Genomic DNA, 23,132 nt, shown 5'->3' on the forward strand with positions numbered 1-23,132 from the left:
CAGGACTAAAACTAAAATATGAAAACATAAAGGACTAAAATCGCAGAGTGACAAACATACATGACCAAATTTACAGTTTTCTCTTTATTTGATGCAATATAAATTAAAAATACACACATATATAACATGTACAAGAAATATCGTTAGATGAATCAAACAAATAAAGGAAAATTTAGCAGGATCGGTGATTTTATAATTACTCAAAGTATATTTTTAGTGTAATAAATATATTTCTTTGGTAATTTTAATTATTTTGTAATTTTAATTATTGATATCGAACACGTCAATAATATTTAATTTTACCCTCATACGTGAAACAATGTCACTAAAAGGGCTATGAACACATCATGCACGGTCATATATATCTTAATTACTTGTTTTTGTGTGAATGGGTCATATAATATATAATAATAATATATATATATATATATATATATAATAATAATATATATATATACGAGACCACAATTTACTCCTTTAGTTATGCTGTCATTTATAATTCCTGTCGTGGAAAATTTAACTTAATATAAATAATATTATTATTATATTATATTATATGGATTAAAACAAAATTAGTAATGGGGGTGGGCTTTTCTTCTTTCGGCCAGATACTAAAGAAAACATATATTTGACTTGGGTTACACCTCTGCTTTTTGTCAATTTTTCAAATTAAAAACGTCACTTTCTAATTGCCATTAATCAAGGTCTAGGTGTTAAGATAACTACTTTCATATCTTCTTCATTTCATTAATATTTTTCACCAAAATTTTTATGAGACGGTCTCACGGGTAAATTTTGTGAAACGGATATATCTCTTAATTACATCACTCATAATAATGTATTACTTTTTATGCCAAAAATATATATAACTCTTAATTTATTGTAAATATGAGTGGATTTGACCCGTCTCACGAATAAAGATCTATGAGACCGTCTCACTTAGACCAACTTTTTTTTATCATACGAACAAAAACCCGATCCTTTTGAATCAAAAAATGTTAACAAAATAATCAAAAAAAGAACATGCATGAAAAATTATTTTACATAAAATTTGTTAGAAAATTGGGCTTGTTTATATGAATGAATTCGAAATTGTGGTTGAAATCGAATTAAATAACAAATCAAATACCCTATCACTGAATTATTGCAACTTGTTTGTTCAACATTAATGATAATATTTTGGTAATATATTTGTTATCATGAAATAACAGTACGCGCTTATAAATTTTTTTCTGAATTAAGAGAAGTTCAGCTATAGTTATTTTTGTAAATTCAGTGTAATATACCTGAGAATAATACATAGAGTTCAACATGGTAAAATAAGAAATTGAAATTAATTATTAATTACCAAGAACCTACCCCTAACTTCTATTAATCTTTTAAAACAAGTATATATTTATAAATAGTATTTTCAAACGACATAAAAAGGTAGAAAAGAAAGAAAAGGACCCAACTTTTTCTTTTACCCCGACATTTGGTAATTGGCCAATATTCTACTTATATACAATATATATAATTGACCAAGCAGCAACCGATGAAGTAAAAGATCGAACATTTAATTAAAAAAAAAATTAACTTGTGAAATTTATTGAACGAAATATTTTGAACCATAGAAATAGTATAAAACTTTTAAATAAAATTCTTGCACTATATATGTGCTGTAAATTGTTAGCATTAGATTCTCACATCACCACAGCTCAAAGCAAATGCCCCCAAATAAGGTCTTGTCTGGCACCTGGATAATTCATGGGTCCCAAAAATTAATTGCAAGCAAACACTTATATTTGTATGCACAAAGATATTATTTGATTGAATATAATTATTTATATTTTTATATCTTTATTAAATGACCCTCAATTTAAATGCGCATTTCATTTTAATTATATGGACTAAATTCTAAAATAAGGTGATCGAACTAACTAGTTTAATACTTGATCGTTTGGTGATGTTTGAACGAGCTAGTACGTACATTTAATCAATTGTTTGACTTAATGGAGCACGTACTAGTTAAATGGGGGTATGGCTAGAGTCAATTTTTGCTCACGTTATTTAAATGCTTAATTCTAATTTGTAGCTATAAATGATTGTAAGATTTTACGGGTGAACTAAATATCATAGATGAATATAACGACACAACTCAAATATTTCAAACAGTACAACAATGTAAATTTTTCACGGTTCAACCACTCTCTTTTTATGAACAATTATTGCAACCAACAAGTGCGAAAATTGGTTGGGAAGAGTTGCAAATTAGGACCAATACTATAATTTTCCATAAACGCTCATATATGTGTGTGTGAAAATTTATATATATGTATAATTACATGTGTTGCTTAGTGGCTTACACACAGCTACGGATGATCAATGCATGACATACTAGACATTCTTTCTTGAACACAAAATAAATTATTACCAAATATAATATTAATTGTTTTAAGCGTGACATAAATTAAAACCAACTCCTCGAACCCATGCATGTGACCTTTTGCCATATATTTCATGACAAATTGTTTGTTCCCAAAGTCAAAGAAGCGGACCAATATTTAGGAAATGATGTCTCTAATCATAGAAAAATGTTAATGATTTCCAACTTTTTAAAGACAAGGAAAATTTCACGAAAAATAACGTGATTCATGTTGATGTGATATATCCATCTTATTTGATATGTTTTGTGATTTACGAACGTATATTTCAATTAAAGAAAAAATAAATTTTAATTTTCTTTGACAATTTAGATCTAATTGCATTAGTTTTCTTGAATAATAACAAAACTCTCTCAAATCTATACTCACATTATAATGTCGAGTAAGTCTCTAGTAAAACGGATGAGGCCGGTCGATGATCATATCCATATCTAGAATTAAAAATAAAATTTTTTACATAAAAATTAATATTTTTTATAAGTTAAATCGGATAGGATAGGATCGGATCGGATAAGATAATGTTGAAAGATATCAGTTTTTAATTAATCAAGTGTTTTGCTGATTAATAATGAAAGCAAAGTCATGTCGTCTACGCGATCACATTGTAATGTTGTAAAAATGTCAATCGATTGTTGGACTTAATCGAGCATGTACTTATTTAAAGGCAACCTAGAGTGTTTTTTTACAAAAACAATTAATTACTATATATATTTGAATCTTTTTTCAGAAAGTATATCTCTAAGCACGGTAGATTTCAACCTTGCATATGAGTAATATCCCAATGATAGATCTAATGTCTCATGATTTGCCACGTTCAAAATATATAGTTAATTACATTTATGTGTAAAAATACGAACCGTTTGATCCATAATTTGGGTATTACTCATATGCTAGGATCTGATCATCTACCCTTTAAGCACAAACAAATTAGTAATGACTACGACTTTTATGCACAAGACAATTAAGTTGCAGCGTTTCAAGTTAAAAATTTTAAATGTTCTAATTTTGTTTAACAATAGACGCAAAACCAACTCTATATTCACACTTTATCATTGCAAATATATCAATTTGTTTAACAATAGACGCAAAACCAACTCTATTCACACTTTATTATTGCAAATATATCAATTTAATTTGTTTAATCAATTGTTTGGAGACTTTTACTAGCTAATTTAATGGTTGCATTAGAAGTATCTTGTGCTTTATTGGGACAAAAACTAAACATTATTTATTCAAAATTTTATTCAAAAATATATTCTGTTTTTATTATTATTAATATTGAATGGTAGTCTATCAAATTGCGGCTACTTTATTATCATTTTAGAATTAGAATCTCATTAGTATAAACACGGAATTTGTGAATATTGGAAAATTTCTTTAATCCATTTCCTTGTTAATATACTTCTCTTGGTCCATGAATTCGGTGTCCTTGTGGAATTCGATTTTCAAGGCTTCTTAATTTTTTCTTTTGCCGTTTTATACAAAATCCATTTATCCTCAATTATTCTGGATGAGTCCCAATTTCAAAAGTCTACACCTATGTTAATATTTTTAGAAATGCACGTATTTTGGAAACAGCAAAGTAACTAAAAACAATTTAATAAATATTATATTGTGTTATAAAAAAAAAGAGGTATAGAATATATGATATCATATTACCCCGGCCGATCGAATTTAGAAAAAACTAAACAATTGTTATGAAAACATCATAAATTTTAACAATAGAAAATTTAAAAAACTATCATATTTAATCTTTTAATCATGAATTTTCAAAATTTGTCAGCGAAAAATCATTTTGAAATTTTCTAAAAATTAATAATATAATCTCAAAAGCTTTCACGATTCCGTAACAACAAAAATAAATAAACACATAAGAACTAATTCATAAACACACGTCATTAGGACTACAAAAATAAATAAATAAATAAACACAAAAGTTTTTCTCAAACGAGCTTGTCCCATAGGATTTGTTCGGTCAGTGCGACAGACCACTCGTAAAAGTGTTGGTAGTAAAAATCAAACTTTTGAATATTGATCAAACGTTTATTAAGATGTATATATGCTCTATTTTTGTTAAGCTCTGTTCATAATTTATAGCGTAAAAACCAAATTACCAGTTGATATGTAAGAGATATATATATTTTAATTCCTTCTTTCACAAGCTTTGGACTTTCCTACACAAGAAAGAAAGAAAGATTGTGACACATGAAACCACAAACATCGCAGGAAGGAAATCCTCAAAAGCAAGATCTTCTTTAAACTTTCTTCCATCCTATTATATATACATACATATGTATATAATTCAAACCAACCCAGCAAAGTTTATTATAGCTAGCTATGGTTTTTTTTTTCTTTGCCCCTTTGGTAAAGTTGAAATTGAATCAACAATTTAATATCAAAGTTTTAAACTATTAAAAATGGTATTATTTAATAATTATCATCAACAATAGTGTTTTGTTAATTTAATGAAATAACAGGGTTAATATTATTGCTTTTGTAAAAGCAATAAAGTGCTTCCACGAAATTAATGAAATCGGGCAAGCATTAACGGGGAAGACAGTGTGTTGATATCTTTTCCATTTAAAATCTGCCAATATTGGCCCCGATTCCACTACAGAAATCAATGTCTAGGTTTCTTTTATATTATATAATTTGATCTTAATTACGATAATTTTCAGAAACACAAAACATGCCCAAGGATGCAAGTGAAGACAGCCATCATATAGAGTTTTAGTCCCATATTTTTGTTTTGTTTTTTTTTTTTAAAAATATATAGTTGCTTTAGGTGAAGCTGACGTGACCTTGATAAATTCAAGTGTCACATAAACAATTTAGTGTAAAAATGACTAAAGTTTTAAAAAAAAATCAATTTTTTTTTTTTAAAAAAAGAAGAATAAGAAGAAGAAAGATACAAGACTGCAGTTCAGTTCTGATAACATAATGAATCAAGATTGTAAAATGTCAAATATAGTAGATGGAAAAACAAAAAAAATTCCGCGCACACACACATATTAATCAATGTTTGAAATTATGAATATAAAAAAAATAGTAAAGTTCATTTTAATACGCGAACTATTGATCAAATATCAAATTGATACATGAATTATTGAAAACGACGTAATTGGTACATGATCAAACTAAAAAAAGTCAATTTTATCCTTTAATAAAATTGTCTAAGTTCAATTATTTTTATTAAATTCTACTAAAATCATATTTTATTTTTCAAACTAATTTTTATTGATTAAAAATGAAAAAATAAATTTATATTTATTTAAAAATCACAAGACATAAATATCTTAATATTTTTATCATATATATTTTTTAATCACTAATAAATTATTTATTTAAATATAATATATTTTGAAAATATTAATAAATAAATAATAAAATGATATTTTTTCTATCTATTTCAAATCGTTCTTTTTTTAGAAAAAAAATTGATATAAAAATTATATATTAATAAAATTATACTCAATAAATAAATCATATACACGACTAAATATATTTAATATTTCGATAAAAAAATAATAAAATAAATATTTATTCATATTTAAATTTAATCATGAGTAAAAAAATATAAACTTACAGATTATTAAATCAAATGGAGAAATTTTAGGTTATTAAAATCACGTAAATCGAGACAATGAGTGATATTTTTTCTATGAAATTTGTTTTTTTCATGATCTTAAACTTTGAACTGAACATCTTTTTTGAATTTCCAAGAAGACAATACCGAATTTTGAAAAACTAAAATGATGTGTATTTGTTTCAATAGTCTAAAAACAATATAAACGGGTTTCAATTATATATAATTATTTTATTATATTTTTGTCAACATATTACAATATTTGTTATATAATTTGAGTCAACAATTATTTATAATGATATTATTTTAAATAAACATTATATTTTTAAAATTAATCAATAAAATAAAATTGAAAATAAAATTATGTATCTAATTAAATTTTAATAGTAATAATTAAACTTAATAACAATTTAGGTTAAGAGTGGACTTGACTTTTTATTTTAATTGTGTATCAGTTTAGTCATTTACAATAATTTATGTAGCAATTTAACATTTTATCAATATACCAAAATGAATATTACTCTATGAAAAAATGTGTGGACAAAAATGTTAAGTTTGCGATTTTTTGGAAACATGATTGTGATTTTTCATCCACCATATATATATTAATCATGCCATTTTCTTCCCTAACTTTTGGCTTCAGGTTTTTCGATGATCACTTTAATTTTATGTCAACTGCTTGTTGCATACATAAAGAGACAAATCAATCCAGCTAATGTATAGTCTTAATTAGCATACTTGAGGTACAAATTGCTCTCATTATTGCTATTATCATTTTTTTTTTCTCTTCACTCAGTTATTGTATTCTCCCATGACCCATCGAGTATAGTATGGGGTGAATGCTTATAAATTTATAATTAATCATTTGTCAAATAAGTAAAATATCCGAATGTCGTGAATACTAATAATTCGAGCAACAAATAATTTTCATACTTTGTTTCATCAAATCTGTTAGATGTAAAAAAAAAAAAAAAAAAGAGCCTGAATCATTTCCTTCGATGAAAAGAGATTTTATTCATGTTTATCGACAATTTGCTTCTATTTAACTCATCTCTAGCACTTGGGATTTCCGGGAACACAATATTGTCAAAAGAAGCCAATGAATGAGTCGTGCATTACCCAAAAAAAAAAAAGAAAAAAAAAGACTAGCAAAATCTTGTGATTGACCATTGTAAAATATGCGTGAAAACCCAACAATGGAGAACTCCCTTTGAAGAAAAATGTGAGCATGAAATATTATAATGAGATAAAGTACGAAGTTTCTTTGAGAAAGATAATGTGGTGTAAAGATGGTGGGGCTCTACTCTCTAGGATTATGTACGTTTGATTTTTCCTCATCTTTTCGGAATAATTATTAGTCATTGCCTGTCGTTTTCCCATGTTACCCCATCGCTTGCCAAATCAACTGTGAAACACAGGTTATGGCTACTGTGCAAACGATTGGAAACGCACATAAATAATATATAATATACAGACGATTGTTTTGCCTTGAATATTATTTTGACAATGAAATCCCATCCTGCGTTTTCTTGATGAACATCGACCAAAAAGGAAGGAATGATGATATAATTAGATTAAAAGATTTGGGTCGCGACTAGAGGCTGACTATTGATATCAAAAGATTTGTGGTTGAATGAAAACTTCAATGGAATATGAATGCTTATACTTTAGCTAAATTTGCTCTATCTTGTTATGAGTCCATGTATTTGGTTTTCTGATTTCTCATATTGGTTATTAGATACTGAAGGACATTTAAGTTCTAAAATTTCATATTCTAACAAAAAAATTAAAAGATTTGGGAAATAATACCGCCAAGAAAATGACACATTTAATTGATTGGATTGCGTTGCATATCATCTCATGCATGAGCGGGATAGACTTCTGAAAAAAGCGCCAAACATCATAATTTTTTGGTTCATTTCAACTTTTCATTCAAATAAAATTTTTACACTTTCAAGTCTCATCTTAACGAGATATTAATATTATTTTCAATTTCAGGCTCAACTCTCCTCTCAATTGCGTTTATCCCCAAAATTTCAGTTTAAAGTCGTTTCATCGCATGTGTAAGTCATAGTGTTATCTTTATGGCTGCAAGAAAACATTCATGAAATCCAAGGATTATGGCAATTGGCAAGAATACCCTACTCACAAGTCCGAAAAGCTATGTTTTATTAACAATTAATGTTGACAGAATCGAAGTCAAATATCACTTCAAAAGTTCAAAATACTCGAATGACAAAATTAGGAACCCGTAATGTACAACCAAGCCATCGATTTGATATAGTAACAACTAAGCAAGTTGCGAAGTAATACTGGGATCTCAGCTTCGAAACAAAGCAAGGTATTGTTTTTACCTCACTTCCATCGCAAGGACTGTCGAATTCCAGAGTAGATAAGCCCTAATGACCTCCCTATCAAGCTGACCAGAAAGAACGAAATGGCATCACTGACTTTAGCAACAACCGTTCTTACAAATGGCATGGCGATATCCGCCAGTTCAAGGAATAGACTGAAATAGTACCTCCTGTGGCATAAGAGTAATCCAACTTTCACTCGAAACATTGAGAAGCTTGGCTTCTTGAAAACAGAAGTTGCATTGATATTTGAGAAATATAACAGTTCGTGAACGAGAATGGTAAGTTCTACAAAACAAGAGCTAGAACTCAAATTCGCCTCTCACATATTACACCAAAATTCTACAATGAACTTCTCTAACAGGATGATTTCGTTATTTCAATCAGCAGTATGTTTAGAATGACAACCAGCAACGTACTATAAGAAAATGTCGCATGAGTATTTGCGTCAGAGGATATATATATCGATGGAGGCAATGAACTTGTCAAAATTAAACCACTAGATTTGTTCCAATCTTATATAAGTTTAATTAACCATATCTTTCTCAATATAAATAATTTATTGTAAAGCATCATAAATGTTAAAATAAATATGAATAACTCTTATAAAAATCATCAATGAACTTATCTAAATTTCTAATCCATTATTCTTCTATTAGAAACTCTTATAAAGATCATCGATAAAGGTTCTAATTTAATATTATATCTACGCTTCTTACACAAAATATATAATATCAAAATATATTCATTCACATCCCCAGAATGTACACATAGGAGCGCTATATATATAAGAAATGGGGTAGAACGTACCACCCAGTCAAGGCCCTTAATTCCTTGGTCCTTTTAAAAGGTACAGAAACCTGGTTGATCACAACAAAATGCAAATCCGGTGATGCAGCTCCTGATCTCATCAAACTGAACTGTTTCCACCAACTAAAGTTTTCGGCCTCATTCGTGTTGGATTTCTCAATGGGTACGCTTCGAAGTGTACAAAGTTCGAACCTATCTTCATACATAGATACAATTGCTGACATATTTTGATGCAACCATTGGTTCAATGCTACCTGTGAACCAGAGATTATTCACTGTTTTTTTCTTTAAAAAAAATTCAACAAAAGCACTAGTACTGTATTGCTCGCATATCTCCATGTGCTATATTCCACATTGTACAGTTTTTAAAATCTACAAAAAACACTAGTATCATAATGCTCGCATATCTTGATGTACTACATTCCACATTGTACAGTTTTACCAATATCTCCATGTTAAAACTCATATAATAAACAGATCTCATCAAGCTACTACACACCTTGGGCTGGGTATGTATGAAAGCCACATTCTAACTGCATGCCCAATAGAACTCAACACGTCTTGTTTAAAATGATACTAGTAACAACGACTACAAATAAGAATAACCAAGTGCCTTTGGGAAATGAAAGAGAGTTTTAAAGGTATGGTCTACTCCAACATAATATATGAGAGTCAAATATGATTTCACGTGTGAACACAAACTCATTTTTCATAAAATAAAATTGCTCCATGAAGGAAGTATGGAACAATTCTTGAGAAAAGAATCACTATGATGAATAACATGTTCAAGAAAACTAAAAACCTGACACAAGCATGTGAGGTTTTGTATAAAAATGACTGGCAGGGTAAAAGATTAAGTCCACCTCATTGCGTAATCGCTGAAGTGCTCTGGTGGATAAGGTACACAAGCTCAATCCAAGGTTGTTGATTTCATTAGACAAGCTACTGTCCACAGATATAAGCTCCAAATATGTGCTTGCAATGCCATCAGCCAATGTGATCAGCAGATCTTCTAGTATTGCTACTCCATGTTGGGCAAACAAGCTATAATTGTAGCATCCATCATTCCTATCAAACAAAGAGGAGCAATTCAAAAAATTGGGATCCTTGTCCAATGCACATGCAATCTGCCTCTGAAAAGAGAGAATGGTTTAGGCAAGTATCGCAGAAGCTATCCTTCTTGCACCATCCATTACCTGTGATTTTGCGCAGTAATGTACACATATCATATAAAACAACTAATTTTACTTGAAATACTAGAGTGTTTACAACCATAAAATAGTTGTGACGACCCAAGAAATGAAAAAAGGCAGAGCGCAAGGAGCTGTATCTGACTCAGTGACTCACTTTAACATCAAATGAAAACGAAAAAATATTAGCTCCCAAAAGAACAAAATAAAATAAAAATTTCAATAAACAGCATGCAAAAGGCAAGGTAAATAAAAAACGAATAGAGACACGCATGAAGAAGTTCATCGAAACAAAGCTTACGAAATCAGGAACCCAAAAAGCCACTGAGGCCCATATTCCTGCATAGTAAAGGAAGATACAAAAGCTACCCTGAAGTTATTTTCTAATAACAATTATACTTCTGTCATGCTACTGATACTGTCCTTAACTCTTTACTTTGACACACCTCCTTTCACACTATTTCTCAATACAAGGGAATTAAAAAAGATTCACATCAGGAAGAGGCAACAGGAGAAACTAGAAGAAAAGCTCATCAATTCAAATCAAATAACAGGTTGATAAAGAAACATGGTCAATTTCAAAAGATTTCAACACTATATTACCTGGAAGACCCGAATTTAAGGGCATATGTCAATTCCACATATAAACCCTCCTTGCCTGACTTTCTGATAATTTGAATTAGATTGTCGTAGGCACCTAATTTATTAACCACCATAGAAGGAAGTTCCTAATAGAAAGTGGAGAAAAAGAAATAATATTTATGCTTATCGAAGTAATTTAGATAGCTTGTTGCATCAATAATGTGAATTGATCATCATTCATGAGGCAACAAACCTTGTCAGGTTTTCGAGATACCAGTCGAAGTTCCTCTTCCAGCCATGCTTTACATAAATTCTGGTTACAGTTCAGAATAATTTCAGTAAAGACTGCCGAAAACTCCTTGGTTGACTTCGTGACACAGTTTCCAGAAATATTTGACACCTAAATAAGAGAATAATTAACCCTCCGTTTTCTGTAAAAACTAGGAGAATAAATATCCAAGGGAAAAAAGAAAAAAAATTACTAGTGTTTTTCTCCTGTGCCAGTACGAAAAAAATACCAGGAAAAATTCTTCCCTTGGCCAAAAACTTTTTAAAAAAGGTTTATCATTCCTAACAACACAAACAAGGAATGCAAGTTATATGACAGAGACAATTAAGTGCCTGCCTCTTTGTTGAACCATTGAAATGATGCCCATAGCAATCTTATTCTGGGACTGTCAGCAACAGCACACAAACTAGACTGGCATTTTGTATCCTTTCCTTCAAATTCTGGAAATGTTTCTCTTAACTCTAGCCCCACTTCAGTAGCAGACAAGGAATCCATAAGCTTGCCTTTCACAATATCCCAGGCAAACTGCAAGTAAACCTCATTATCATTGGTCATTTCACTGCAATTAAATAAACCAAATCATAAAATGGAACATAACAGAACCATATTAACATCTAAGCAGAATCTTGCATACAAAAGATATAAACCAAGATGAAATTTTGATCCTCAACCTTCCTTACCTACCCGAGGAAGAAGAGCTTTCAGGGATGACATCATCCTGGGATCCGATTGTCGAATTATTATACAAGTTCTTTTCAGTAGGAATTACTCCAGCAATAAATGTAAGGATCATACTTGCCAGCAGGAGGACCTGATCAGCAATAGGAACCCAGTCAGAAGAAATAGCACCATCAGCACTCACTAGGGCACCCAAGCAATAGCATCTATTGAGAGTCCTGGATTTTGGAATTCCATTTGACATGCTTAAGCGTGGAGCAATGAGGTTGTGGGCCCTTCCCAGAGATAATGGCATGACTTTACAACTCGTACAATAAATTTTCCTAGAAATGATAAGGAATTGATACAAATGAAAAACATCATTTAAGGAATATAAATCTCATACTTAAATAAGCTTGAGAAATTAAAATAAAAAAATCCTATATATACATCTAATCCAAGTTTTCGCATGATAGCACAACAATTATAATCAAAGTTAAAATGAAAAATATAAGATTTAGCAAATGAAAGATTGCCACTCTGGAGGTAAGAGAATGAAAAGACTGATGTTTCGTAGCAATGGGAAAAAAATTCTACCTGTTGACTGCAAAAAAAATTACACTCATTACATCAGAATGACTTCAGTGAAAAAAAAGTCGATCCAAGTGATGACAAGGATTTAATGCATATTAGGAGGATACTGAACCAACTGAATATGTAGAAGAAACCTTTGAGTTGGCACGTGAGAAGTTTTGGCCAGCAATAACGGCTCTTTCAAAGCAATTCCATGAGCTTGCAGCTTGGCAATAGATGGAATAACTGCACATACTGCCATGAGCAGAGTCTCTTCCTATTGATTAGCTTAATAAATGGCTGGTGTGCATTGTGGGAAAGTGCTTGGTTCACACCAGATTTCAAATTAGCGCCTGCAAAATCAGCAGAATTGAGAAATGCATTCATGATTCACAAAACTTAATTTTTTAGGATAACATTATGCTGCCTATGCAGATGAAGTTATATTTCAGATATCAATGGTATACGATACACGCTGTAAAATTGAATCATGTTAAGCAATAATAAAGCAGTTGGAGGACAAGAATGCTCGCTCTCATTTCGCCATTTTCTTGCATTGGACAGCTGGTACAGTTCAGGGGTGCCCTTCCCTTTCCAGCATTGGGCCGCCAAAATATTGACCATGCATGCAGCCATAAGGCAGCACACATAATGAAAGGGAAGGGGGTTCCAACATTTGACATGTTGTAGATAACATGGTAGAAACCCCAATCAACAAAGTAAACATAGCTAATGCTGGATTAGGCAGTTTCTAGCTTGCAACTATAATTCCACCCCCTCCAATTTGTAATTATTCACTCTCAACTTGTTGAAGCACTGTCAAAGCGTATAGAATTTAAAGTCCGCGCCACAGATGTATAGCAGCTGATTCATAAAACGAACTTAACTACCTCAGCAGTCAGCAGTAAAGCTCATCAAAAATGCAAATTCGCAATATCAACTCCTTAACTACTGAACACACAATGCCAAAAACATCAGATTCCAACATGGTTCTTGATAAACATAAATTCCTCATGGAGAAGAGAATAAATTAAATCAAGCAAAAAAAAAAAAAACCAACCCTAAATTCAAGGTAAAAAAATGCCATAGATATTGGCATTTTGACGAAAAATTACAGGAAAAGTGTACAACTTACATGGGAATGGATGTGGATTGAGTGCGTGCGACCCTCGTTTTCCATGAGGAAATTTTTCTCGCTGAAATGAAAGAATTTATTTGACCACTAAACAGATTACAAGAGCTGAAGATCCACATGACTGAAGAAGTCAACATAACAGCTGAGCTGGATTGAACTCGGGTCCATCGGTGGAGGTCCAGATGTCGTTTGGGCCAAGCCTACACCGTTTTATGTCTGCTCCAATTAGCCCAACACATCCATTTGTTCAAAAACTTGTTTGTTTATAATTTTTATTTATTTTATTGTGTTTATTTGGTATTTCGGTTTTTAATTTTCTAATCTATAATGCATAAACCATTATTAGTCTTTTAATATTTTTATTAATGTATTCATTTTTTTTAAAAAAAATAATTAATAATATAATGTGTAGTTCAATTTTTTTTAAAAATATAACCCTAACAATATTACATGATAAATTAAGAAGTTTTGGTATAGATATAGCAATACAAAAAATTTAATGTTTTCCACCAAAGATAAAGTTATTCTTAATGTGTGTAATGAATAAACCTCTGATTTATCATGTTACTCAGCAAACCTAGTATGATAGATTCACTCGAAAAAATATAAATAGAGAAAGTCGAACTCTTGACGTCATCAACTTAATTTAATTTTGTTCTAGTTTTAGTTTATGTTCAATTTTGTTGTTCCATTTTTTTTAAAAAAATTATTTATATTACATTATTTTATTGTACAATAAATATATAGCTTGTCCTATATTAAAATGAACTTTCAGATGAAAATTGAACCATTTTGCTTTTAAAAAAGACATCGAATTAGTATATATTTTTAAAAAATAAATTAATTTACACACTTTTTGAATCGATCATCTGAATAACCCGTTTATGCAGATCCATTTACAGATAAACCAAAATTACCCGATCCACCCACCCGCCTTTTTGCCCTGACTTTCCACTGTAAACCCTAATAAAACCCGCGCCCCTCCATCTTGCTATTCGTCTCCACGCATCATCCAGCCATGGTGAAGAAAAGCAAAAGTATGTTACAACGTAACCTATTCCGTGTATAGTAGCAAAGATTTGATTTTTTTTTCTGTACTCATTGTTGTGTGTTCGAATTTTCTCAGAGAGCAAGAGCAAGAGGGTGTCTCTGAAGAAGAAGTACAAGGTGATACGGAAAGTGAAAGAGCATCACAAGAAGAAAGCCAAGGAAGCAAAGAAATTGGGATTAAACAAGAAATCCAAAGTTGAGAAGGATCCGGGCATCCCCAATGACTGGCCCTTTAAGGAACAGGAGCTCAAGGCGCTCGAGGAACGCCGCCAGCGTGTCATACAGGAGCTAGAGGAGAAGAAAGCCGCTCGAAAGGAGAGGGTAATTGGATTATGTTGTGGTTTATTATTCTATTGCTTGTTCTATTCGATTGTTGGTTCTTGTTTACTACATTTGTGAATTACTTGTTGATGTTGATATTTTGGTTTCAGATTTGTTAATTTGATGTTTTATGCTTAGAATATTTGAAAGGATTAAATTTGACACATTTTGCATTTTTTCTTTCTTTTTTTTTCCCGGCGGATGGGCTATGGATATTAATTGAATTGTAGGTGAGTAAGATGGTTGTTATTGATTCTTTCAGCCGACAACGAAATGCCTACTGTCAGCTAACATGGACCACGGCATCAGTTTTTCATGCTGAGTCGTTGATGCTAGTTTAATCTAGGTTCATGTGAGAGTTGCAATGATTACGAGAGCATGGTCCTGTAAACCTGGACTTGAATATTGTTCTGCATGTATTCACTTTACGAATCAGTGCAAGTTTCAATCATACACACTACTTAATGTTTTTAGCATCAAGCAATCTCTTGTTGCGCTGGTATCTGGAAAACATAACTTTGGTATCAGATAATTTAAAAGTTTTTTCATTTGGATTTAAACTACGTTACCAAATCCTTTTCTTAATTTTTAGGCTCAAAAGAGAAAATTGGAACTCTTGGAGAATAAGGAAACAAAAGAAGTAGAAGAGAATTCTGGTGGAGAGGAGTCAGTACCTGAGAATTCCATCCAAGCTTCGAAAACTCGGGGTTTGGGTATGCAAGAGATTTTTGGTGTTCTGATGTTTTAGTTTGATGTATTTATTTTTTAAAAAAATTCTTTACTTTGTGTGCAGACAACTCAGAGAGATCATTTTATAAGGAGTTGGTGAAAGTGATTGAAGCTTCTGATGTAATTTTGGAGGTCCTTGATGCCCGAGATCCCCTTGGTACACGTTGTGTTGACATGGAAAACATGGTGATGAAATCAGGGCCTGATAAGCGTCTGGTTTTACTCCTAAATAAAATTGGTATGCTTGCTCTTCTGCATTTCGTTTCTGGCTTTATGGTCCTATGTTTGGAGACTGGAGTTAAAATTTGTGCTGGGCTGCTGGCCCTAAAATCCCCAAGTTCTTCTGGTGAATGAATATATCAGCTTGAAAAGCTGGCAAGTTGTGGTCTTTTTTAAAGATGATGTGTGAGTAATTGAATTAATTGAATTTCTTTTTATTTCCATTAGATTTAAATTGTTCTGACTTCATAGAGATAATTCACGTAGATGCTTTCCATGCAAATTGAGATTTTTTTTTTGACAAGGGCGAATTGAGATTTTAATCATTCGGGATTTGCAGAGAACTCGACAAAATATGTTTCCTTAACACCTTTTCTCTCATGTTTCAGATCTTGTTCCTCGTGAAGCTGCTGAGAAGTGGCTCAATTATCTTAGAGAGGAATTACCAGCAGTTGCCTTTAAATGCAGCACACAAGAACAGAAATCGAACCTGGGGTGGAAATCTACTCGAAAGGCTGGGAAGGCTGCGAAATCTGGGAAGGCAAGCAATATCCTGCAAACAAGTGACTGTCTGGGGGCAGAAACTCTCATAAAATTGCTGAAAAATTATTCAAGAAGCCATGATGTAAGTATTGGTGGATATTTAATGTCCAACTCCAAAACTTTGGTGTATACATGGAATTCATTTTCGTTTCCTCTTTCTCCTACTTTTTTTAATTCTATATAGTAATATTTCTCTTAAAAGTGAATGGTAACTTCATGCATCTGTTTAATTTGTTGTGGGGAAAATTAACGTCAAGTTTTTGTGCAGATAAAAAAATCTATCACCGTGGGGGTTATTGGCCTTCCCAACGTAGGTAAAAGTAGCCTAATTAATAGCCTGAAAAGATCTCAGGTTGCAAATGTTGGTGCCACCCCTGGCTTGACAAGATCTATGCAAGAAGTTCAGCTGGATAAAAATGTAAAATTATTGGACTGCCCTGGGGTTGTGATGCTAAAATCATCCGAAAGTGATGCATCCATTGCTCTTCGTAATTGCAAGAGAATTGAAAAATTAGAGGATCCAATTGGTCCTGGTGAGTTCTTGTTTTTAAGATTCTCAACAAATTTGATTTTCAAAACTGTGTATTTATTTTATTCCTGTATCTTAACCGTGCAGTTAAGGAAATCCTCAAGCTTTGTCCAGACAAAATATTAGTGACATTATATAAGATCCCTGGGTTTAGTTCTGTCGATGAGTTCCTTCAGGTGGTTGCTACAGTCCGAGGAAAGCTCAAAAAAGGTGGTATTGTGGATGTCGAATCCGCTGCAAGGATTGTTTTGCATGACTGGAATGTAGGTACGATTCCTCATCTCTATGAACTTCATCAAAAGAACATGTATTGTTGCATTGGAGGCGGATCTAGACGCTGGCAAGAGTGGTCGGTCACACCCCCATCCCCCGACCAGAAACAGAACTTCTATAGTTAATTGTTTCAAGACTATTTATAATTCATGATTGCCCTCATTTTATTTTTTCCTAGTTTTTGGTTTCGTCTTCTTACACAAATTTTGGGCTCCTAATGAGCTAACTCCTTTTTTGAGCATCGAGGTGTAACATTTGGAGGACTTTTGGGTTTTTTGCTGATCTGAAAATGGGTCAAAAGTGCTGAAAGCTTATGTAGACAGTGAATGCCAAAGCGGGGCTTAAATTAACATGATTTTTGTGTGTGATTCTCCCTGTAGGTAAAATTCCATATTACACCATGCCTCCTGTTCGGAATGTAGAGGAGCCTTCTGAGGCTAAAATCGTCTCAGAACTTGGGAAAGAGTTCGATGTGGATGAAGTTTATGGTGGTGAATCTTCATTTATTGGCAGTTTGAAATCCGTCAGTGATTTCAACCCAGTTGAAGTTCCATCAAATCTTCCTATAAAGTTCAGCATGATGGATCTCGAGGTTTGTGATTTTTCCACATATTGTATCCCTTCTACAAGAATTCAATCTCAATCATTATTATGTCTTTTATACAAGTTTTAATGCGAGAGAGGTACCGGCTGAGATGCAGGAGCCTAACAAACACACTACTCTCTCATATGCATGCTCTCTTAAAGTTCCACTATAACACTGTTGATAAGTCTAGATAAATTTGGTTCAATACGTTTATGCAGCATGATGAACAACCACCAGCTTCAACTCAGGACAATGTTGAGGACGAGCCCATGGAGTCTGACGAAAGGGGTGATATCCCTGAGCAAGATAAATATGCAAATAGGAAACAAAACAAGAAACTGTATTCAGAGGAGGGCATGCTAAACACGAAGCTGAAAAAAGCAGAGAAGAAAAGATTGAAAAAGGATAGTCGACCATCTACCATGGATCATGATATGGATGGTGATTATGATTTTAGGGTTGATTATGTGAGAATGGAAACTGCCGCGGACGATGCCGATGAAAGTGGTACAGCTGGTCAAAGCAGTAAGAACCGATTTGAAGTTCCTGCTGGGGTTGAATTGGATACCGAGTAACTGAGGAGTGCTACAGCAGATATTTTAATCGACAATTTCCGCAGAACGATACCAAGTGGCACGACAAGCTTCCCTATTGTTTCTTTTCTGTTCTGTTCTGTTCTTTTTTTTTTTTGCCTTCCCTTTAATTACTCATCTACTGTTTTTATTTACTTAGCCATTGAATATGATCTTATAGAAAATACGAACGTGATTAAATTCATAACAGTACAAGAATATAACCATCAAGTATGAAGGAGTCGCCAATTAGTTCTCTTGAGACTTGGGGTCTTCATTGCCTGGCTTTGGAATAATCTTGGGGAATCGATCAGCTGATCGTTTCACTACGGATTGAGCTGCATCAATGGCCGAGGATGTGGTCGTAGTAACATCATCGACCGTTGAGGATGCTGTTGCTGCAACATGGCCAATGGCGGAGGATGTAGCCGCGGTGATGCTATCAATGGCAGAGGATGCGGTTGATGTAACATCACCACGGGCAGAGACTCCAGTTGCCACGACGTTCTCGATGGCTGTGGTCGCAGTCGACGTAACATAACCGACGGCTGACATGCCTCCTTCGATGGACTTGGAAACTAGCTCTATGCCATCCTTTGCGTCAACCATAGCCTCCTCCCTAGCTCGTCTAGCTTTTTCAAACACATCCTCCTGCAGATACACTTCTTCCATGTTAGGAGAGACCATTGATCGAAATTGCAACCGAGAAGATTTGTTGCATAATGCCTATATAATCATCATGAATCTCAATCTATGTATCAAATCAAATCCGTTTATCCATTCACCCCAATCGAAAACACCAAATCTTTGTGAGATGGATCGAGTTTACCTGGAATTCTTGCACCTGCTTCAGGAAATCAGCTTGCAAACCACCGATTTTGCTGAAAATTTCACCCACAGTTGACTGTAAACGTTCATTAATTACTTCCCCCAAAGCCTTTCCCAAGAAAAATGCATCTAGCATTGCTTTGTACTCATTTCCACCTGCAAATTTATAATATGCACTAATAAGCAATAACACCAAATTAAAAAGGAGAATTTACCCACCAAATAAGGATAACAATAAGCAAGAAAAAGGATACAAACCCAACAAAGATTCTACAAAGCGGGAAAAAGCGTACCCGAGTCGCCAATACCGTTGCACCTGATTCTGATCCTCCGAAACCGAGATGGGTTGACCCTCATATTCGAAGAAAACAAACAATTCTCCGGCAAGAGAACATCTGATCGATAACGTCGGAGGATTTTCGATGGCTTGTAAAGGGACTGTGGCGTTTGTGTCACAACTCCTCTCATCTCCCTTTTCCTTCGTATTCAGATTTCAGAAGGGAATTCAAAGGAGCTGGATTCTTTGATTATTTTGATTTAATTCAACATATTGTTATACATATGATCTTGTAAGGACTGAGCAGTGGCCGATCTCATGGGTTGTCGTGAAAGTTTGGAGTATTAGCGGGGAACTGGCTAGTTGAAGCGTAACGAACACATAGTTGTTGACTATATATAAATTTATAATGAATGAGTTGGTACGAACATTTGATCGATAATCATTTGTTTGATTTTTTTTTTTCCAATATTTTTTGAACGATAATCATTAGTCCGATAATTTATCTAATACACAGAAAAAAATACAAAAACAAAAAGTGATTTCATGGGTAAAAAAATGTCAAGTGGGTGGAGCACGGACTCGTTGGAGGTGCAATTGAAATAATATATTAACCCATCAGAACATTACTTGCAAATGCAATAATTATCCACCAATTGTTTCCCAGAAAAGTCAAAGTTTTCATCATTGACACCCCTCCATGTCTCCTTGATTTGAAATTCAAAATTTTATTTGCCATTAAATTCCGATACTACCGTGTGATCTTCTCCGGGTGCAGCATAACTCTTCTCCGGGTGCAGCATAACCCTTGGATCAATAGGGCCCACATAAAAATATGTGGGACACCTGGTGGAGCTAATCCCTTGGATCAAGGGAGAACCTACATGATAATATGATGGAGCTAAGCCCTTGGATCAAGGGGGAGCCTACATGATAACATGTGGGTCCCACATATTTTTATGTGGGCTCTCCCTTAATCCAAGGGCTTAGCTCCACCAGATGTTCTACACCTGGTGGAGCATAGTCTCACCCGATACTACCTATATATAAAATCAAATTATTTGTCAATTTAAAAAATAACAATAATTTGGAATCATTGCGTTTTGAAGGGACCTTCTATGGGGACACGAGGGAAATAAAACAAGTAAACAAGGGAAATTATTATTTTTACTACATGATGGAACTACCAGATTTTTTGCGATATATATATATATATAAATCCCTACCAATCCTTCAAATTTTATCTTAACTCCCTAACCACAATTTTTTTTATTTCAACTCCCTAGTGGTTTCCATTTTTGAATTAAATATTATTTAGCAACTAATCCTTTGTACGTGGCATTGTTAACCTATCGAATCAATCCCGGCCATGCAAGACTATCAGTTACGCAAGGTTTCCAGCCGATATACTCCGAATTATGGTCCAACATGCTTTCGTAAGATGAAATAAATTTAAATACCTCTTTGACCAAAATGTCGTCGGGTCATACCTGCCGAGTTTTATGAAGTGCTCCTCACACTCTGTAGTAACCCAGATTTCATTTTAAGATAATAATATGATAATCATGATTAAGGGTCCAGTCTAAACTGCTGAACTGTTGAGCTGCTGAACTGCAGCTAGGGAATATGAGCAGCTAGGGAAACATGAGCAGCTAAGGAATCTGCTGCTAGGGATTATATAGCTAGGGAATATGAGCAGCTAGGGAAACATGAGCAGCTAGGGAATCTGTTGCTAGGGATTATATAGCTAGGGATTCTTTAGCTAGGGAATTCTCTTGCTAGGGATTCTACGGCTAGGGAATTCTGCTGTTAGCCTGTTAGGGAATTTCGTTACTAAGGAAGTTTGAAAAGCTGCTAGGGAATCCCAAACTGCTATTAAGGAATCTCGACCTGCTGCTAGGGAATCCCGACCTGCTGCTAGGGAATCCCGAACTGCTAATAGGGAAGCCCGAACCCTCCAGGACAGGCAGGCAGGTGTGTGGACGCTTGCATGAATGACAGTTGGCGCCTAAGCATGAGCTGTCAATAATGGTAGTGACTCAGCTCAAGCATCTGATACGTGGCGTGCTTATAGGAGCTCGGACGTCTCGACGTCAGCTCAAGAATCTCGATCACCCCAAATATTTGTCTATAAATAGGAGCTGGGGATTCAGTTATTTTTCACATCACTTCAATCTCACTTCATATCTTTGCCCGAAAAAGAGTAGCTCGGGAGCTCGGGAAAGAGTAGCTCGGGAATTCGGGAAGGAATAGCTCGGGAAGGAAGAGCTCGGGGTCGGACCAAGAGACCAGTTCGGGTCAAGCTTGAGACCAGGTCGGGTCGGGAGTTGACCTAGGACAGCTAGGGGTTGTCTTTTTCCAGCTTAGTTCAGACTTCGGTGTTAGGTACATACACATTGACTGAGATTGCCAGCGAGTATACATGTTTATATGTTGCATTTATTTGGCATTATTATGTGGCATGATGTATGTTTTACTGCTTTCTATATTCATATATCATGTGCATATACACGTTGAGCCTATACCTTGTTATACCTGATTATAGAGCCGCTCAGCTCTATACTCGATAGTCTGTCATTGAGAGTACCGCGACGGCGGGAACATGTATGTCTAACTACTCTGGTGTACTAGATGAGTGTGGTTGCACCCAGAGGTTGATCCATGCGGTGGCAACACTCATGTGGCGTCGGTACTGAGCATGACTTTTCAGATGACCATTTACCAGTTATCATGTTGCATGCATCATATACATATGTTTACTCATGTCTATGTACTGGGCGTTAGCGCTCACGTCCTAGTTGTTATCTTGGACACCCTATTCCACGGGCAGGTCACAGGATGGACGGAGCCGGTAGTTCAAGGCAGGACTAGGAAACCGGAGCTTTTCAGGAGATTTTATACAGCAGGATTTGCTTAGCTGTATAATGGTTACTTTTAAGTTCTTCGATATGGTTGTATCACTACAGATTTAAGCCTGGATATGTTTTCTTAAGCTGTTATGTAAATTATGGATTATGTTTCCGCACGTTTTTACTCTATTAAGAATTTTGCTGTATTAAGTTTAATGCATGCTATTAGTTGCCAGTTAGTAGGTGATTCCATGCAGGGTCACTACATTTTTGGTATCAGAGCATGCATGGATTTTGGGATTAGTATTTGGGATTTACTCTCATCTTAAGTAATTATTGCGCATTTGGGATTTTAATGTGCAATTCTTTTCAGGATATGGCTGACGAGAGTCATGGTAGTGTTGGCCAGGGAGGTGGTCATCATCATCGTCACCATCGCCATCAGGATAATCGACATCATCCTCATGAGGGTAGACGTCGTTACTCTATTAATAAGTTCATGCAAGTAGGACCGAAACCCTTGTTGGGAGGTGAGAATCCTGAACAGGAAAAAGGTTGGATGTCTAAACTCGAGAGTGCGTTTCGAGCTTTCGATTACACTGAGGAGCAGAAACTGGAAGTTCTAGAATTCGTTCTAGAGGATCGAGCACGCTTATGGTGGGATGCCAAAGCTACTCAGGCACGTACTGAGAGAGGACAGGTGACTTTGGGGGATTTCTGTCAGCAGTTTCAGAAACTGTATTTTCCTCCAGCTGTT

General features: G+C 33.9%; 3 protein-coding genes across 7 annotated transcripts; 1 reads left to right on the plus strand and 2 right to left on the minus strand.

The window, feature by feature from the left end:
* Window positions 1–8,169: 8,169 nt before the first annotated feature.
* Window positions 8,170–13,706, minus strand: LOC140890630 (uncharacterized). 5 transcript variants are annotated; one of them, XM_073298551.1, is made up of 9 exons: window positions 13,600–13,706; window positions 12,620–12,817; window positions 11,915–12,235; window positions 11,571–11,793; window positions 11,199–11,345; window positions 10,967–11,091; window positions 10,037–10,241; window positions 9,174–9,427; window positions 8,170–8,533 (listed from the first exon to the last, which is right to left on the minus strand). In XM_073298551.1, exons 2-9 carry the CDS (start codon window positions 12,724–12,726, stop codon window positions 8,365–8,367), a joined length of 1,551 nt encoding a protein of 516 aa, XP_073154652.1. In that variant the 5' UTR covers window positions 12,727–12,817; window positions 13,600–13,706; the 3' UTR covers window positions 8,170–8,364. The 5 variants fall into 5 exon arrangements, with proteins under 5 accessions (XP_073154652.1, XP_073154649.1, XP_073154650.1 ...); XM_073298548.1 differs by having other exon boundaries at window positions 12,593–12,817; XM_073298549.1 differs by having other exon boundaries at window positions 12,593–13,328; window positions 13,600–13,672.
* An 801-nt stretch (window positions 13,707–14,507) lies between these two features.
* Window positions 14,508–18,587, plus strand: LOC140887340 (guanine nucleotide-binding protein-like NSN1). Its single transcript, XM_073294526.1, has 9 exons — window positions 14,508–14,636; window positions 14,726–14,970; window positions 15,563–15,683; window positions 15,764–15,937; window positions 16,308–16,543; window positions 16,730–16,994; window positions 17,078–17,257; window positions 17,644–17,855; window positions 18,068–18,587. Exons 1-9 carry the CDS (start codon window positions 14,618–14,620, stop codon window positions 18,422–18,424), a joined length of 1,809 nt encoding a protein of 602 aa, XP_073150627.1. The 5' UTR covers window positions 14,508–14,617; the 3' UTR covers window positions 18,425–18,587.
* Window positions 18,528–19,880, minus strand: LOC140887341 (uncharacterized). Its single transcript, XM_073294527.1, has 3 exons — window positions 19,543–19,880; window positions 19,251–19,405; window positions 18,528–19,072 (listed from the first exon to the last, which is right to left on the minus strand). Exons 1-3 carry the CDS (start codon window positions 19,715–19,717, stop codon window positions 18,671–18,673), a joined length of 732 nt encoding a protein of 243 aa, XP_073150628.1. The 5' UTR covers window positions 19,718–19,880; the 3' UTR covers window positions 18,528–18,670.
* Window positions 19,881–23,132: the final 3,252 nt, after the last annotated feature.

Source organism: Henckelia pumila, chromosome 3 (genome assembly GCF_033568475.1).
Source record: "Henckelia pumila isolate YLH828 chromosome 3, ASM3356847v2, whole genome shotgun sequence".
In the NCBI taxonomy this organism is placed as follows: domain Eukaryota; kingdom Viridiplantae; phylum Streptophyta; class Magnoliopsida; order Lamiales; family Gesneriaceae; genus Henckelia; species Henckelia pumila.